This window comes from Rhipicephalus sanguineus, chromosome 3, assembly GCF_013339695.2.
Source record: "Rhipicephalus sanguineus isolate Rsan-2018 chromosome 3, BIME_Rsan_1.4, whole genome shotgun sequence".
In the NCBI taxonomy this organism is placed as follows: domain Eukaryota; kingdom Metazoa; phylum Arthropoda; class Arachnida; order Ixodida; family Ixodidae; genus Rhipicephalus; species Rhipicephalus sanguineus.
In genome coordinates this window covers 155,132,828-155,151,244 of record NC_051178.1, presented here as the reverse complement: position 1 = coordinate 155,151,244, position 18,417 = coordinate 155,132,828, and the positions used below count along the sequence as shown (strand labels likewise).

Sequence of the window (18,417 nt, the reverse complement as noted above, 5' to 3'; positions counted from 1 at the left end):
TTAGGTTGTTAGGGGTGTTATAAGTCAGCAGTAGTGACGGTGTGATTACATCAATTTGTATTCAGTGACATGACTTTCAGGCATTCAGTACTGTTGGGCAAGTATGCAACTCTTCCTTCCCTCCGCGGCCCACAATTTCATGATAGCACATCTTTATGCAACAGGATTTCGTCTTTCTCCTGCTATGTAACATCACTTTCTAGTGCTTCCTTTAAACTCCTCGAACATTTTTTTTCTATCCTGCAGTGGTACAGCTCAGCAGAGGATCCCAGCCAGGTGACTGGTGATAGGCCCCGTCTGCATCCAAGCAGTTCCATAGAGGAGGAAACCGATTCTCTCTCGGAGAGTCCAGTCGCCATGGGAGCGCAGAGCACCTGTGGCCGAGAACAGCAGTGGTGCACGTGGCAGCCATTACCCAGGCATTCCGCCGACGTTGACGCCAAAGCTGAACCGTTTGAAGCCCACGCCTCCACCGGTGCTACCCCTATCCTCATCCCTGTCCGAGGCAAAGCATGCCAGGGCCATGAGGACCCGTTCCATGATTTTGCCTGAGGACTACCCGTTGCATGGTCCGTCTGTAGCCGAAGCCATAGAGACCTTTGACACACTAGAGGCAAGTGTCCCATTTTTACCGACTGTGCACGAATGTACGTTTGAATGTACAGATTAATGTAAAGGCCACAAAAGTTTGCTTGGCATAGAATTAATCAAAATGTTGCGTTCCTGCAAAGCCGCTAATTCAAACGACATAGTCTAGCACAAAGACACAAGTACAAAGACACGAAGACATAGAACACAGATGCTTGCGTACGCCTTCGTGTTTTTGTATATGTGTCTTCCCACCACACTGTATCATTCAGGAAACACCAACTAGCCCAACAACAAGTCCTCCTGCCTATAATTCAAAGTTTCAGTCTGCAGTAGCCCATTCCACCTACACAGTGATTCTCTATTTGAAAGTGCCCCACTCTCGCAGAGCTGAAATTCACATACTCTGTGAAACCCATGCTGTGCAGACATATAAAACACCCTTTCTCTCTTTGTTCCTCACCAGTTGGTGACGCGCCAGGGTACCCTGAACAAGACGGAGTTGGTCCGAGCAGGCAAAAAGCAGAAGAAAAGCTGGTCGCCTGCATATGTGGTGCTCACCAATCGGAACCTGTTTCTCTACAAAGACATAAATACAGCTCAAGAGGTAAGCTCGTGTCAGTGGCAAAACTGCCCTCGCAGGCCTACTGAGTTTATGCTTCCACTTCATAACCCTTATCCGTAGGTTTCTTCACTACAGTACATGCAAATGAGATAATAGCATGCTTTGCAATTCTAACATGTATGTTTCATAGCACACATCACTATTCATTGCCATAATTTTATTGCATGCATCTTTTACGCTCTTTGCAGTGACTGTTTTTAGGCTGCTTTACAGTGACATTGCACCTATATTTCATTGTTCACCTCCCTTCGTCTCATTAATATTGCTCTTGCACTGTTTGGCCCAGTTTACCCTAAAATGGCACGAAACATCGTATTTATCAAGAGGAGATTATGGGTTGATTACCAGTAATAATTGCACCCACTGTAATTATTGTGGAACGTGAAAACGCTCGTACACCACTGTCAAAGATTACTTTGTAGCCGGAATTAATTTCGTCCTTTATTACAGTGCCTTGAGTATCCAAATAATTGATTTCAAATGTTCAGCTCTCTCTGCCGCTCAGTCGATTAAATTATTGCGTATTAGTCTGCAGTCTTCCCAATTCTGTAATTTATGCATTTACTTCTCGAGTCTTGACCAGTGCTCTGGCATACTTTACCCTCTTTTGCTTTTGCACTTAGTAATCACTTGTCATTGTCATTAGTCATACCAGCGAACATAAGCGCCTGTCACGTGTCTTCCAAGGGAGAAGATATTGTGCAGTCTACTCGAAATGATAGTAGGCCAGTTTCAAATTTTCTTCTTAGTAGGTCTAGTGCTTATTTGTCTTGATGGAGATTTTAGTTAACTCTTTCGTTACCGCATGAAAATGGTCATTTTTTATAGGTCTGAGGAAGAAATTTATTGCTAGTGTAAATAATGCTCTAGGTAACATTGCAGCACACTAAATTGTGCATAATGAATTGCTCTTTATAGATAACACAAGTTTCAAAACAAAAAAGATGTTACAAAACTTATAAAAAATCTTGAATCTACCACTTTTGCAGGAACTTGAGAAAAACAGTACAAACAAAACACAATATCTACAAAAATATTACGAACAAACAAAATTCAAAATATACATTTTGAAGGGAAATGATCTAGGAATATTCTAAAAGAAAAATAAACAATCTGCGTCAAGTCATTTTTCACACAGATCAAAAATACTGCAGACCGAAAACTGCTTCACCACTCGTGCCATGCGGTGAAGCAGTTTCTGGTTTTCGTGAAGCACAGGTGGACGCCACAGGTTTCGCGAAGAACGTTCGTTTTTTTTTTTCAAATTTGCGTTCCTCATAGCACTTGGGGCAGTTTTTCCTTTTCGGCATCTTTTTGGGGTGGTGCTGCACTTTTTTTGGCGGAGGCTCCACTCATGGAACATCATCCGCATCCACCTCAGGAAGCTGTTGAGCGAGCTCCAACCGGAAGGATAGCTGGTCAAAATTAGTTTCTCTGAAGTTCTGGGGCAGAGAGGTGTCCCTGACGGTGTTCGTGAAAAATAATGAAACTATTCACAACTGCAATATCAATGGCAGGCCGAGATGCGCGCCGGGCAGCCTTCTTGGTGAAAATTGAAGCTTTCTGGCTGCCGGCGGTAGCACATCCTGTCCAAGCACTGTGCGTATCCTGCAGATAACCAGGACATCTCAAAGGTCGTGCACCGAGATCGGCAGATGAGCGCTTCCGACGGACGAGACCGCTCAAGGCCGAAAACGAAACTTATATACCGGTACACAGCTGAGAATGGCGCGGGCTGGTTTGAAGCATTGTCGCTGTCCGCACTTGAAGATGAGCTGGTGTCGTCTTCGGACTCATAGCTCGAATCAGCTTCACTAAATTCGTGAGCGGGTTGAGCACGCTTTCGAGCGGAACGTTTTTCCTGCGACGCAGCCTCGCGGGTTGACGACGCCATGGGAGCAGCCGAGAGATTGCCGCGCGCGCCGACGCTAACGCCCGACGCGCCCCTCTCGCGTAGATAAAGAGAAATGAAACCAAAACTGCTGCAAACTGGCTAAAAAGGCCAGATCAACAAGTTAGAGACGCGACGGACCTTCAGAAACGAGCTGTATTTGAATAACGGAGCACAAACATGAGCAGCGCATTTTTTTCCCCGAGTGTGGCAGCCACGCCCCCTTTTCCAGTAACACATGCGCATTCGTTCGTGAAAAACTCCGTCAAAAATCTCAACGTCGTCAGAGCGGGAAAATTTGAACGGATTATAGAAGGGCAGTCCCAGAACTAAACGCAAGATGCTGCAGCATGCACGGGAAAAATTTTGAACGCGTCGAAATCGGCAGCTTTTTTCGTCGATCACCGGTGATCGATTTGAATAGGCGTGGTAACGAAAGAGTTAAAAGCCTCTTCCCCTGGTTCCTCTGCCTGCATGCATGGGGCAACACAGTTTTTCTACTCATTTGAAACACTAGCAAACAGTCGGCAGAGTTGGCTAGCTTATTGGATGTGGGGTTGCTCATAAGCGTGTCTTCGCTGGAATGTGAAGTATTAAACGAGAGGGAAGTAAAAGTGGCCGAAAAAAAATAACTTCCCCATTCATGGCAAGTTGCCTTTTACGGTACTGTAGCTACGCTGTTTTCACTGAGTAAGTTTTTGTTCACTCAGAAACCGGCCGGAAAAAGTTCTGAACTTCAGATAAACCTGGCTGGAGCTGTCATAGACTGGTGCCCTGACAAGTCTAAACGACGGAATGTCTTTCAGGTAAGTGTGTTGACATGGCAAACTTCATGCATGCATAATTTTCTATTAGAACAATATCGTGAACTAGCAGACAGTATGATACTTGGTTTCTCAGTTTGGCATCAAAGCAGCTCAGTTTTCAGCTGCAACGTGGCCTGCAGCTATAGTTTACAATTATTGTCAAGAATTGTTGTTTGCTGCTTCTGACAAACTTCTCTCTTTAATGAATGCCATTGCTGTGTAATTAAGCCAACCTCTGGGTTTGTCTTGATTGTTTCAGCCCAGTGTCTAAGTAAGTATAGCTCAAATGGCACTTTTGTTTGAAAGATACAATGGTCTCCGCAGTGCTTTCTAGTGCCTCTCAAGAATAATGGGACAGTTTGGCAGACCCCAACTTTCCCTTTTTATGAAGCCAACTGCACATTGGGGGTTTCTGGGGCGCTTATTTGGTTAATTCAGTGATTTCAGAGCCAAGTCAGTGCTTTCCGTTGGGCATGTGTTACGGAGGGTTGTTGTTGACCTTGTCATACTGCCACTTTGAATACTCGTGATAGCGTAATAAGCATGTTTCTCTTTTTTCTTTTTTTTTTCTACATTACAGCTGAGTACTACAGCTGGACAAAAGGTGCTCCTTCAAGATGACAATGTCCAAACAAGCAAGGAATGGTTTGATACCATCAGTGCAGCTATCAAAAGACTGGTATGCGAGATTTCTTTCTTTTTTTTTGCTTACTCGTATTTGGTGTGTATTGCTCTAATACACTATGGAATAAGGTTGAACCCCTTTATAAGAGACAAGCAACAGGGAGAAGTTCTTGTCCCTTACATGAGGACTCGCTTATAAGCAGGGTACCAAGTTCTCATCTTCTAGTCAACCACTATTTCGATGTAGGTACACTGTTGTCTCTTATAACCATTTGTCTCCTACATCAGTGCCTCTTATAGAGGGGTTCAACTGTAGTTTTGTTGCTGTAATTAAAGGGAGTCAAGACAATAAGCATAAAATGCATAATTTCAAGCGACCTTATTTATTATGGCATCAGTTCACACAGTAAAAAAGTTGTTTGGGTAGTTGCTTGAAGCATCTAGACTTCGAAGTGCAGGCTGCGGCCACGCCGTCTCACATGCAATGCAGCGGGACCGGGCATATTGACTTCAAAGTTGAACTTGCCTCCTATCGATGCTCTCCTTTATGCTACAAGTTTTACAGTGGTCATCACTTGCCAAGAAAAAAAAAAAGAAAAAAAACCTTAAGACATCAGTTTATTCTGACACCACATTGTCAGTATGAAAAATTTAATTGCAGCTCATGTTTGAGCGATCAGCGACTGGGGCACTCTCAAGTCGGGCACTTGTCTAAAATGAGTTGGCTGGCCAGCTCCTATCGCTTTGTCAATTTTTTATCTTTACACTGTGCAGTGAAGAGCTCTAGTGTAAACAAAAACTGATTTGTTGGCAGCCAGCATCCGGAAAACGGCGACCACTAACATAGTTTTAGGGGACTTGCATGATTCCGACGACCCTGTACTGCAGTTAGTCAGCATTAGCCTTCACTTACTATTGTGAGGAATAGACACCAGTTGCCTGCTGCATTGCATTATTGCTTGCATAATTTGTCTTTCTCCACTGGTACTTCACTGAAATTCCACGTGGCAATGCGCAGCTACATGCTGCTACGCAAACACTAGTAGATGCATTTTTTTTTTTGCTTTAAGGGGTGTAAGTGCATGAAATTTAATATGACATTCAATGCATTGAATATGCATTGAATATGCATTGAATATGAATTGAACTAAGGTGGGCATGGCCATATCAACTACCTGCCTGTATTTCACGCTAATTTTTAATTCATTTAAGTATAGCAGCTGGCCTTAATTAACCCGTAGCTCAGTATATACAAAAGAATAAATACAGCACCCTCGTTGCTTGTTATCCATTTTCTGCACTTGTGAACTGCAGTACTGCTGTGACGTGTCACTCATGTGAAGCTGCATAAAAGACAGCAGCCGTGTTTCTTGAATTAAAGTGACATTAAAGAGAAAACTGATTTTTCTTGTATTAGTAAATTACTCTTTTGCAATACCAAAATCGCCACGCTCACCACGAGAAGACACTTGGTAAGCAAAAAAACACTAAAAAAAATGCAGGTGGCGACGCCACCTTGAAGTTCCCACACCAAATACCATGATGTCATGGATTTTGACGGCGTCTACTAGGACCTACGCCGTGCCTAATCGGCAAAAATGAAGTGCATTGTCCTCTGAGGGGGCCAAAAAGTTAACATACCAAGTTTCAGGAAATTTTGTCGGGACAATATCACCAAAATATAAAAAATGCATCTTAAAATCTGTTATGTCACGCGGAGATTTCGGTGCGAAATTTAAAACTGAGACTTTGACCCTGATTTTCTTCTCCATTAGTGAAGCTATGACAGTGAAGTTACCGACGTTAAGAGTTTTCAGAGTAAAATTTATCAATCTAAATTGATTCATTGTTTCATTTTAATGTGCCTTTAACCCTTTCACTGCCGGGTTTTTTTGCCACTGTTCCACATTTCCTGCTGGGGTTTTTTTTTGCTTGTTATGTGGAAGTTTTGTGTTACCAATAGGCTTGTGCGAATATTCGAGCACTTCGAATATTCGAACGAATATTACAGTATTCGAATTCGCTTCGAAACGAATTTAAATTCTAGGAAATTTCGAAGTATTCGAAATGAACAAATAGACATGTAACCGCATGTAACCCCCTGTAAAGGTGGTTTCACTGCAGTGGAGGTGTGCTACATCGTGAACACACTTTTCCAGGAGAAATCCGCACTGCCGCAACGCCCCACTTCAAGGTCAAATGAACATGCAGTAAAACCTTGTTAATTCAACGTCATTGGGACTGTGAAAAATTTAATTAAGCGGGTCTTCGAATGAACCAAACATACAGAAGGCGGGATGCAAAGAACTTTGAATTACTGGAAGTAATCAGAGGTGGTTGTTTGCTGTGCCTGCTAGTTTGCGGCTACAAGGGTTTTTTTCCAGAGATACCCGGTCCCAATTTTACCGCTAAACCGGGGAAACGGCGGGCGTCACTGCTGCCAGCGCAAGAAGAAAAAAGGAAAAGGGAAAAAAAATGGTCTCGTGGTCAACTGAAATGCGCGCCTGTAAAAAAGACCTGCTTCGCTGCAACACAGTGGTGACACGCGGGCAGCATGTCACCTGCTCCTTGCAGCGTCAGCGCGTCATGATGCTACCATTCGCCCATTTTTTCTGGTAAAATAAAGAATTTAATAATGACCAGTGTGACGGAATTCGCGATGTGTTCTGGGTGCAAAAGATGATCATTGAAGTTTTCTAACTGAGTTTTCGAAGTAGGGGGGGTGTTGCGGCCAAGTACTCCGCCAGCAGTGCAAGTGCACAAATTGCCGGAAGCAACCGCCAGTCGGAGGTTCACATACATCGCGAATTCCGTCAGACCGCCCTTTATTAATTTCTCTATTTTCTCAAAAAGAATGGGTAAATCATGACGAGCTGTCGCTGAGAGAAGCATGCATCATGCTGCCCGCGTGTCACCGCTGTGTTACAGTGAAGCACATCTCTTCTGCAGGCACACATTTCAGCTGACCGCCTTTTGTTTTGTTTTTTTCTTGCTCTGGCAGCAGCGAAGGGTGGGATGCTTTACTTGTCACTCATTAGTATCGCTACATTGCACTGCCTTGTGGCTCCTAAGGGCCATTGTTTCTGCGGATTTGCGGCTAAATCGGGATCGGGAATTGGCACATGGCACCCAAAGTTTTTGAATTAACCGGGCTGGTACTCACTGCCGCTTCAAATTATCCACTCAAATTTACATCGCAAAATACGGGGCCGCATAAATCGTTCTAATTATGCGCAATTTCGAAATAACAGTTCGAATTAATGAGGTTTTACTGTATTACCCTCACATCGATTCAGAATTTTTTAAGTTTAAAAGCATGTTATACCGGCTTATATGCTCTAAGTATAGTAAATTTTAAAGCGTAACATATTTTACAGGTTACCACTTGCATTCAACCGAAAGTCAAATCCTGCGACTGCTCAAAGTTGCTTCCACTTCCCTTTGAACGAAAAAGAATGACATATGCATATGCCTCGTTTCAACTTTAAAAATATTGCGCTGGTTAGCTGGGTCATGACAAATATGCTCATTTTTCTTTACAATATGTGATATCAACTATTCGAATTCGCTTCGAAATTCACTTCGACCAAATCACTATTCGCTTCGAATTCGCTTCGGACCTAAAATTTACTATTCGCACAAGCCTAGTTAGCAATGCAGTAGGATGTTCTTCAGACATGTAAACATTTTTATTGGGGATTATCTCATCAAATAGAAAGTAAAACTCGCAAATTAATTATTACAAGACAATTACAAGCAATGAACTAATGAACAAAATCATATAATTAGCCATTGATTCAGAGTGGCTGAGCCACTAATTATCCATTTTGTTCGGAGTCTGAATTCATCAAGAGCTCCTGAGTTTCTTCGTCGTCTGTCAAGTAGCGTGTGCACGTGGCACGCTGACTCGCCGTGGCTATGCTGCTGAGACTCTGACAAAGGGACGCAAACCAACGCTGATGCGGAAGCATGCGTTCCATCTATTCATCTATTGCCAAAATTTTCACTACGAGTTATATTTCTTTATATGTTCTCTCCATAGACGATGGGCACACCCGCATTATTTGTTTTTTACAAGAATTGTCTAGTGGGTGGCAGGGAGTGATTGAAAGAGGCAAAACGAGTACACTTGGGATTGGCAGGGCTTGTGCGTGTGTTGTCGCCTGAGTTATTTCGGGCTTAGCAGTGAAAGGGTTAACGTATAAGGCCAGGTGTCGGGAAAAAATTTTTAAAGAGCGATAAGCACTAGAGATTATTAGTCCATATCGTATATTAGCCTTTTCTCCGTTTCACAGTGGCACATACACACAGTGGAATAGCGCAATCTCATCCCATGCTCGTGGCAGTATTGCAAATCACACCTTTTTAGGTGCATGTCCTATTTTTGTCCTGTTTAGGTGCATGTCCTAAAAGAAGTCCTATTTCTGTTAATTTTTCATAATTAAAAATTTCATTAAAAGTGGGCCTTACACCAACACTCCTAACTAAAAATCCACACAATAAAAAAACCTAATTTTTTGTAGGTACATAAAAAAAAAAATGCTTTGGCCAGTGCAGTGAACCAAAACAAACAAGCTCAAATGAAAGTTGGAAACATAGTGATTAAATAACCAAAAAATTGTGCACTAACACTAGGGGCACCTTCGTAAAACAGGCAGCTACATTAAATCTTGTGGCACAATTTTGCTTATTGAAGTTCATTGCGCACCCACTAGTGTGATATGGAAGTGTGCCAAGTTTTAATGAAAAATCTTTATTAGCAAAAAAGTTATGATTGTTCGCGTACGGAAAAATACCAAAGATATAAGTTCTGAGAAAATCAACAAAAAAAGGTTTGAAATGGGTGCAGCGCTTGCACAAGGTGATCAGGATCCCTAAAATCTGTGATATTTGTAACCAGTTCCACCCTGAACCTTACTCTCGCGTGCCTTTGCTCGAGCGGCAACTTGCTATTTTTTTTTCTAGCTTGCTTTGCAGCGTCAGTGCCGTGACGGGATGCTTTCGCGATGCGGTGCCAATCGTTTGTGAGGCAAGCTTTTGCAGAGTAGAGGCCAGGCTCGATGCCAACTTGCTTAAAAATATCAAATGTGCTTCTGTTGCCATTATTAAAATGACCCACAGCGTCATACAAAGCAAATTTGATGATTGACAGGCTCACATATGTGTCCGTGAGCATAAACAACACATGTGCGACGTTGTGCGTCCACCTGGTGAGAACTCTATGACTTTTATGATTAAAAATGATGTGTTGACAATGCTAACAGAGCAATATTAGATGTTCTCACTTGATATGATTGTTAAATAACCAACAAAATACTACACATCAAGCTAATCTTATGATGCACACAAAACTTGCACATTCAGTTTTGGTTTCGTAGTTGCAGGGTGGTCTAACGTTTTTGCTTGTATCTTTTCAAAGAAACTGCACAGACAGAAATTTTATGCAGCAAAATGATGGGCAATAAATTGTGCATTTAGCACGACCAAAAACCAAAAAATGACATTTTGAAAAAGAAATTAACTTTTTCCACTTGGCCTCGTACCTTAAGAATAAGACTACCAGAGTGTAAGTCTACTTTTCTTTAGGCATCTCAGACATAGGCACATGTGCCTGTTCCTTTTACAGCCCAATGGCCTGGGCCTTGTTATGGGCTGGCAGCCAGAACAGCCTCCCGCTCCACCTCCACCTCCCGAGGAAACTGCACCTCCATCTTCCTCCAGTTTTGCATCGCGGCGCAGCAAGAAGGCTAGCCGAGCCAAGTCCATTCGCCAGCCGGCATCTCCACCTGGCCCAGCTTCTGATGCTGCACAGGTGCAGCAGCAGCTGCAGCAGCAGCAGCAGCAACAGCAGTCCCAAACTTCTGGAGTGATAGAATCCTGCGGAAGCCAGAGCCCACAGGAACGGAAGAACCGGATCCGAAACAAGCTTCGGCAGTTCTTTGTCCGAAGGCCAACGCTGGAGAGTCTCCAGGAGAAAGGCATCTTCAAGGTTTGTCTAGCATCTTCAAAGTGCGCTCTAGTTAGTATACGTGCAGCACTGCTCCCTGAACTTGCACGACAGTTTTGGCTGCTTATTTCTATTAAATTCAAACTACATCAAAAGTTTACTTTGACTAAAATAATTGAGTGAAATGCTAGTGTATACCACTGAAGCAGTCTCGGCAAAGCTGCAGGGCTGATATTGGCACAGTTTTTGTGACAGCAGTCTTCAAACACTACCTAAGCAGATGACACCTGCATGCTTCATGTCAATGGTTCCAGCTCTGGCATTTCCAAAGCAATTTCCCTGTCAAATCACGAAATACCTTATGCTTCCCCATGTGCTTTTTTACCAAGTGTTATCTTCTATGTGTGAGAAGCATGTACAGTTTATCTTTGAAAATATGTCTGGGTAATCCTTTCACCATTGTCCAGTTGTGTGCGGTTGCAGCTGCTTAACGTAGCTGCTGGTTTGTCTGCTGTTCTTTGTGTGTCTCACTTATCAATGCCTCCTACTTCTCATCTTTTGCAACAGGACGAGCCTGTGTTTGGTTGCACACTGGCACACTTGTGTGAGAAGGACCGGTCGAGCGTACCCCGGTTTGTCCAGGAATGCATCCTCGAGATCGAGAGGAGAGGTGCGTAGCATGATTACTGTTATTGCATCATGTTGAGTTGAAGGATTGCTGTCACAGAAGTCTGAAGTATAGTAGCCTGGGTAGTATAGTCAACCTTCGAAAGAACACCCAGCTGTTAAAGCCTGTGATACTCGTAACATGTCTTCAGCATTGTTGGTAAAAGGTGGCTGACATGATGCATTCAGCAAACGTCTTTGTATCACACCTAGATGTTAAGTGGTTGCTTCTAAGTGGGCCATAATGTAAGTGCTTGTACATTGTTGCTTGCCATCAGAAACTCTTGTTGCTTACCAACCTTCTGCTTATTTATACATATACGCACACATTCAGTGAGAAAAGTTTGCCGATCATGGCACTTGAGAAAACATTTGAATTTCTGATCACTTAGTGACCGTACCTAGCAAAGATGTGTAATGCTATGTTCGCACAAGTGAAGCACTCTAAAAATTTATTACTTCATGACAAGCTTGTATGATTTCATACAGGTACTTCAAGGGAAGTGTCATCACCAGTCTTTTCTTATTGTGCCATTTCTGTCTTACAAAGCCTCTTATGGTATTGTAAAGGTGCAATTTACAAATTAACACCCAGAATATATTTCTTTGTAATATCCCTTTGTGAATCCGGGCTGTCCAAATCGAACAGACATGTTTGACTCTTATGGCATCCTTTGTCGACAAAGTGTAAATGTCGCTTTTTTTAGGCCTACTATGCTTGCTACCAGCATTTCTAATCCCTAATAAGTATAACAGTCAATCAGTGAGCGCTGCTGCAATGCCACAGTATATTTCAGTATTCCTTACGTACTAGTCTTTCTGTAGGCACAGGCATGTCAAGTTTGTGAGCATTCTAAGCAATGAGTGTGTGTGCCTTTGTTCCTTCCAGACATGACGGCTGATGGTCTCTATCGTGCCAGTGGCAACCTCTCACAAGTGCAGAAGGTGCGATGCCATGTCAATCAAGGTGGGTTTTCATGGTGTTCTGCACTTTTATTTTTTGCACATCACATTTGTGGGTGCAAGGCCACATGTTTGAGAAATACAAATTTTTTTTTATTGCCGGAGTAGTCTAACAGTATTTCAGCATAGGATTTCCTCACAGGTTTGCTGTGGTAGGATTCATGGGCCTTTCAAACCACGCATTTGAAGCCTCAGTCATAAGTGAACTATAGGGTTTAACGGAAGTAGATCATTTAATACATGAATGAAAGTAGATGACATGATAGCAGGCCACTAGAGAAAACAACTTGTCTCTTACAGAAGTTACACAGCATTGGCACTCCTGTCCACCAAAATGTGCTACGTGTAATGTGGGTTGAAAATCTGGTGTCTTCCCATCTGATCTAATGACGGAGCAAATGTGCCAGCCATTGCAAAGGACTTATCTTTAGAACTGTGCGAATAGCAAAATTTTGGGTGCGAAGCTAATTCGAATATTTAAGTGTGAGTGCGAATCGAATCGAATATTTTTCGAATATTTCTCGAATATTTCTAGAATATTTTTCGAATACTTCGAAGCAAAATTGCAGAAAAAAAAGTTACGAGAGGATTCCTAAGCATATTCTTATGAGATAGCAACATGAAGTGTTTCTTTTCGGTAGGTTGATGAAGCACTGGCGGGGTGGTGTTTCATAGTTGTCTTATCAAGAATGAGGCAGTGTAGAGGCCGAATTGTATTTATGTACATGATTTGGTGCAACCAAAGTGTTGCCGACAACACTTTACACGTGATAGGTAAAGATGCCATTTCCTCAGCCCCTCCTCCTCTTTCTGTGGAACTTCTGTGGAAGCCCAACTGATGTGGAGGACAAGGGTGTGCTCCCTTCAAGTCCGGAGTTCCAAATCTGCCTCGTAGACATCGATATATAATAACATCTGAAATTTTAGATGCTAGAAGACGTCGGCTTCCAATTTTTTTAACTTCCTGCCCAAATTTCAGGTCCAAAACAGCATTAATTGAGCCCCCATGTCTGCCACATCTTTCATCTCCATGTTGGAACCAGCGTTTCCTTGAGTTAATATATTTGCGACCGTAGCAGAGCTTGAAAGGCAGCTTTGCCGCAATACCGGGGTGTGATGAAGTGAAACATATTGAAAATCTAGGGACCACTTCCAATCGGACGTCTTTTGGCAAAGTTTGACCGTAACAGAATTTAAAAAGCAGCTTTGCCGCAATACAAGAGTGTAATGTGGTGAAGCATATTAAAAATCTGAAGGGGTCACTTTCAATCGGGCGTTGACTGTATTTGTTTTTGGGAAGTTCGAATAGTTCGAATAGTAAAATTCCAGTGCGAATCGAATCGAATAGCAAACACTATTCGAAAAATATTCGAAATTTCAAATATTCGCGCACCTCTACTTATCTTTGAAGGAGCAGTTAGCTGAAAATGTATGTCATTCAATAGAGCAAGAAACTGCAGTGGGCATGAATATCTTCACATTTCCAGGTAGCACAAACAGCACTATCACGATTTGTAGCCAGTGCTACACAGGTTTGTTTTCGAGGCAAGGATTTACGGGGGCAGTGTGTTCACTGACGGTCGTGCCATGGCACAGCAGATATCTAAGGTAGTGCTTTGTCGCATGCAGATGACTACAGTGTCCTAGCACAAGAGGAAGACATCCATGTGCTGACGGGAGCACTGAAGATGTTCTTCCGGCACATGAAAGAGCCCCTCTTCCCCTACAACCTGTTCACCAAGTTCCTCAAGGCAATTGGTGAGTCTGAGGCTCTTTCATCATTGTCGTTGATGCAGTTATACTATTAGTGCATTTGTGTATAATAATAGCATGCAGTTTGATTTCTGCAAGCTTTATTTTAGCTATTCTGTCCTCGAATTGGAAGGAAGTGCTTGAACAAAAAGTCGTGGTCACACATTCAGTGCAGCATAAAAAAATAAAGTAGGTGTTGCATTTCTAGAATGCTTCACATATTACAGCTAGGATTCTGACCACATGACTAAAGTTTTGCCATGCTGGTTTTAATATGATTCATGTGGCTGGAGACAGAATCATGCACATTGATGTAGGGAGCCTGCTTGTTTCAGTCTGAGGCATTTTTTGTTGCTTCAGGCCAGCCTACAAGAACGACTAAGCTGGCCATGTTTCGAGATCTCCTGTCTGAGCTGCCAAGGCCAAACTATGACACACTCAAGTACCTGCTTAGGCATCTCCTTAGGTAAGAGCTTTTTGGCAGGCCAGATTTGCCTGTGCTGTTACAGCACTAGCGCACAGATTTACTGGGCACTAACTGGCTAAGCCAGCAAAAGTGCACGTGAATAGACAATGCTGCCCTGTGCAAATATGCAATTCATCAGCATTATTTCCATACCAGTTTCACATGGGCAATTTTGATCGCCATCAAGGCTGATCCAGATTAGGCTCGATTCAGTTCAGGTGCTGCTACATGGCCACATTCAGGCATGATCAGGTCCAGTTGATACCAAAACAAACGCAATCTACGCATTGCAATCTGGCTCCCATATCGCAATTTGTCTTATGCTAGTGCCAAACGCAATCCGAATTAGTTTGGCCCGTGCAGCAGTGACTGTTGTTAATTGCACTCAAAAAGTCTGATACGGTTTGGCCCCAATTGCAATCAAAGGTGCCCACGTGACATGAGTATTAGTTTTCGTCTGCACCAACAGGGCAAGCAAAAAGTATAATAACGCGTAACCTTTTACAGCGAGTCATTCCTGGGGTCACATTTCATCAGACATGCAAATAAACCTGTTTCACTATTTTTTTTCTCTTGCCTGTTGTACAGGTGTACTATTTTCATGGTGCTTTCTTTCTCGGAGAGAGTTGCAGCACTCTGTATGAGATAGCAAGTGCTACTAATCATTGTTTTGGTTGACCCTTCTTTTTCTTTCCTGTTCTTTACACCTGGCACATTGGCATGGGGATGCAGGGTGACGGAGCACAGCGACAAGAACCGCATGCACATCCAAAACCTGGCCATCGTGTTTGGGCCAACACTACTGTCATCAGGCGAGGAGCCCCGAAACCTGGCACTGGACATGATGCAACAGAACCAGGTCATCGAGTTCCTCCTGCTGGAGTTCAACTTCCTGTTCCCCTGAACACCGCTTTTCTTCAACCTCCCAAAGAGCGGGGAAATGAACCCCTGCAGTTTTCAGTTCCTACTACTACCGTGGCACTGCTGCGTTGTGACACAGAGCACCCACAAAAAGGTTGTTCAGAATTCCACTCACACCATGCAAGAGAAAAGGAGAGTGTTGCGTCTCTTTTATGCCCCGTCACATGTCCTTTCCCTCGTTTATTTCTGGCCAGTCCTCTTTTGCGAACGGCGTCTCCTGCCTTCTGTTGTTGGACGAGTGACAACAGAGGAGTTCCACGCTCATCCAGAAGGTCGACTTGCCAAAACACAGCTCGAAGAAGTTGCAGACATTGTGCTCACGCTGTGCCCAATAAACGGGACATTGGGTCACGCCCGCACGTGTTTCCAGATGGTGTGGCTCTGAGTCGTTGCTACAAGACTGTGCTTTGGCCGTTCCGGAAGCACACCCATCGTCCATCTACCATTACAGCCACAGTGTTGCCATCCCTGCCTGGCTTGCCACCGAGTTTTACCATGAAACTGGTCTAGTAGATAACCGTGTTTGAAATAATTACGTAGGCCCAAGGTTAATTCTCTGGGCGTTCATTTAAGCTAGATTAGATCAAGTGTTATCATTCCAAGTGCCCAAACTCACCTGTAGTAGATCACTAATAGTATTTGTCCTCTTTTTATTATCGCTATTATTAGTGTTTTTTTTTAATCTTGATGTAGTCGCAGCAGTGTTCGAAAGAGAGTGGCAGCTCTTGCTGCTCAGCTCGAATGGAATTCTTGGTTCTGGAAACATGGTTATAATGCTACAGTGGATTTGCCCTCATGAAGAATACACTGCCCATGTGAAATGTAGCCAGGAGAAGGTGAGCCAACGGAAGTGGCTAGTGTGCCTAGAGAAGCGTTTAATATGCAAGTTAGAGACATCTGTCATATAGCAGCCCATATTTAGATATTTAGCAAAGAAGTTGTGTGCAGTTTCACAAAGTCTATGCCCTAATGATATAAGAAATGTCAGTTGACATGCACATTCATGTTGAGCCAGCTGTCGCGTTAGCAACTGCAGTAACTGTGTACAGAAACTCATGTTCATTTTTGCTAGAGAGACTAGTGGGCTCTTCGTTTTAGCTCAATAAGCATACTGCGGCAAGCATTTTGTGTGTCACCTTGAGGCAGTACATTATGTTGCATTCAAGTGCACTCAGTTATAAGGTTGTTTCTATCTATGTATTCACCCATGTTATATGTTTGTGGTTAATTAGCAGTGTTGGGAAAATTAGGTTGGGGGTCAGCTGCGCACTTAAAAGTGGCAATGCGACTAGAATTCCAAGTTTCTGTTGCACCTCCCCACGCACCATAATCTTCGTGCTTGATCGTTAAGCTGGTTTGTTCCAGACCCTGCTGTTCAAAAGAGTGTGCACAAAATCACCAGAAAGTTGTATCTGTGGTGTAGTGGTAATAACCTTAAGCAAGTCACGATGCACTGTACAAAGTGGAGGACACTCGTCTCTTTTTAAGATATTCTTCCTTTTTTGTTAGAGGTACAAATATCGCGTGCTCACGGTGCAGCGCTTGTAATTTATCTTCCTTAAGTTGTGAACACGGGAGTACCATGAACATTGCAAGGTGCTGGTCGGCATGAAACCAGCTGCTGTGTCCTTTTAGTTCTGTCTCGTGAGGGAGACCGTTGTTTGTAAATGTGTGACACCACAATCAGCAATCTTGGGGCACCTTTGAGCATCAAATAACTAGAAGGTCTGGCACACCTGTTAGGAGGTATTTGTAGTTTAGTTTGATATTTGTTGCTTCGAGGGAATGTTTGAAAATTGCGTGTGTAACATCATGGTTCATGAGGCATGCAGATGTGGTTGCTAATCCTGTGATATTTTTATGACAGTATTACAGCCCGTTGAAAAAGGCAAATCAGTGATGCCTCTCTTGTGCGTGTACAATTTGGGCTTTAACAAAGGCATGCCATTGATTGTGAATAGAAAAGCACGTATCAGGTTTATTTATTGACATTCCTCACAGTATGCTCTGTGCCTTATGAGAAAAATCAATGATATGCAGTTTTTGAACATGTTTCAAGTTTGCCATTGTGTTGTTGAATTTAGAGAGCACTATAAATTAATAGCAAATAAAGTTGATTTTTTGAGTCACACATGAAGGTTGTGTTTTGTTTGTTATTATCCCTCTGACACTATATTTCTGATGGCATATGAAATAAAAAAAAATAATGAAATCCAGAAGGTCCATTGACCCTGGTTGTGCAAGCTCTGTGATTGATACACTGAAGCTTGATATATGTTAAAGCTTTTCAGCAACCATTGACCTCGGGCCTCCGCTGTGCCTCGGTGGTTACAACGCTCGGACCCGAAAGACGACAGTTTGATCCCAGCTGCAGCGGTCGCATTTCTAAGGAGGTTAAATGCTAGGTCTATGTATACTCTGGTTTCAGTGCACATCAACGAACCCCAGACGGTGAGATTATCGGAGCCCTCTACTATGGTGTCTATCATAGTCTAAGTCACTTTGGGACGCTAAAGACCAGCCAGCCAACCATTGTCATCAGTGGTCATCAAAGATGCTTGTATGCCTGGCACATCAGTGTAAAAACCAATAATTTTCTGCCTCTGACCTGTTGTACATAGTAGTGCTTGTGAAGTGCGAAAGTCTAAATTTATGCAGGGGCTTTGCACTTTACTAGCAGTACGTCCTAGCAACATGGCCGAATTTACTCTTGTACATTGTATTGCATAATTGCCTTCAGTTTTTCTAGGCAGCGATTATGGAACATATTCACCCCCGATGTGATTTCAGATCCATGTGTAAATGTATAAAAGCCCTGATAAACTATAATCAGGGCTAAGATTGGCAAGTAATGAATGCAGACATCATCTCCAAAAGAAAGCCAAAAAGACTTTATTCAAGGGCGTTTTCGTCGCATCCCAGGAAAGACACAACTTCTTCAGCCCTGTTATGTTTCATGGTTCTTCAGCAAAAACTAGAAAACCCATTTGCATGGGTTTTCCATTTAAGGTCTGTGTTTCATCAATGCGTTACGGTCAGGTGCCACGAAGTGGGTTTTTACTTTTTGGAGCCAAGGTTTGACCAGATGGTGGAGTTCGACAGCACCCAGTGTCCAAAATGGCACTGCTGCTTAATTGTTCTTTGTGAGCAAGTCGTCTAGCTTCTTAG

General features: G+C 43.0%; 1 protein-coding gene across 1 annotated transcript in view; it reads left to right on the top strand.

Annotated features, from left to right (window-relative positions):
• LOC119387514 (WW domain-containing protein tag-325-like) overlaps positions 1-17,386 on the top strand; it is a 30,910-nt gene extending 13,524 nt beyond the window's left edge. The window contains 10 exon segments of the mRNA XM_049414189.1: positions 247-546; positions 1,055-1,195; positions 3,815-3,910; positions 4,491-4,589; positions 10,161-10,523; positions 11,049-11,151; positions 12,037-12,114; positions 13,740-13,868; positions 14,223-14,328; positions 15,061-17,386. Of these exon segments, the coding sequence (XP_049270146.1) occupies positions 247-546; positions 1,055-1,195; positions 3,815-3,910; positions 4,491-4,589; positions 10,161-10,523; positions 11,049-11,151; positions 12,037-12,114; positions 13,740-13,868; positions 14,223-14,328; positions 15,061-15,634 (1,989 nt within the window). The 3' untranslated portion in view covers positions 15,635-17,386.
• The last annotated feature ends 1,031 nt before the right edge of the window (positions 17,387-18,417 follow it).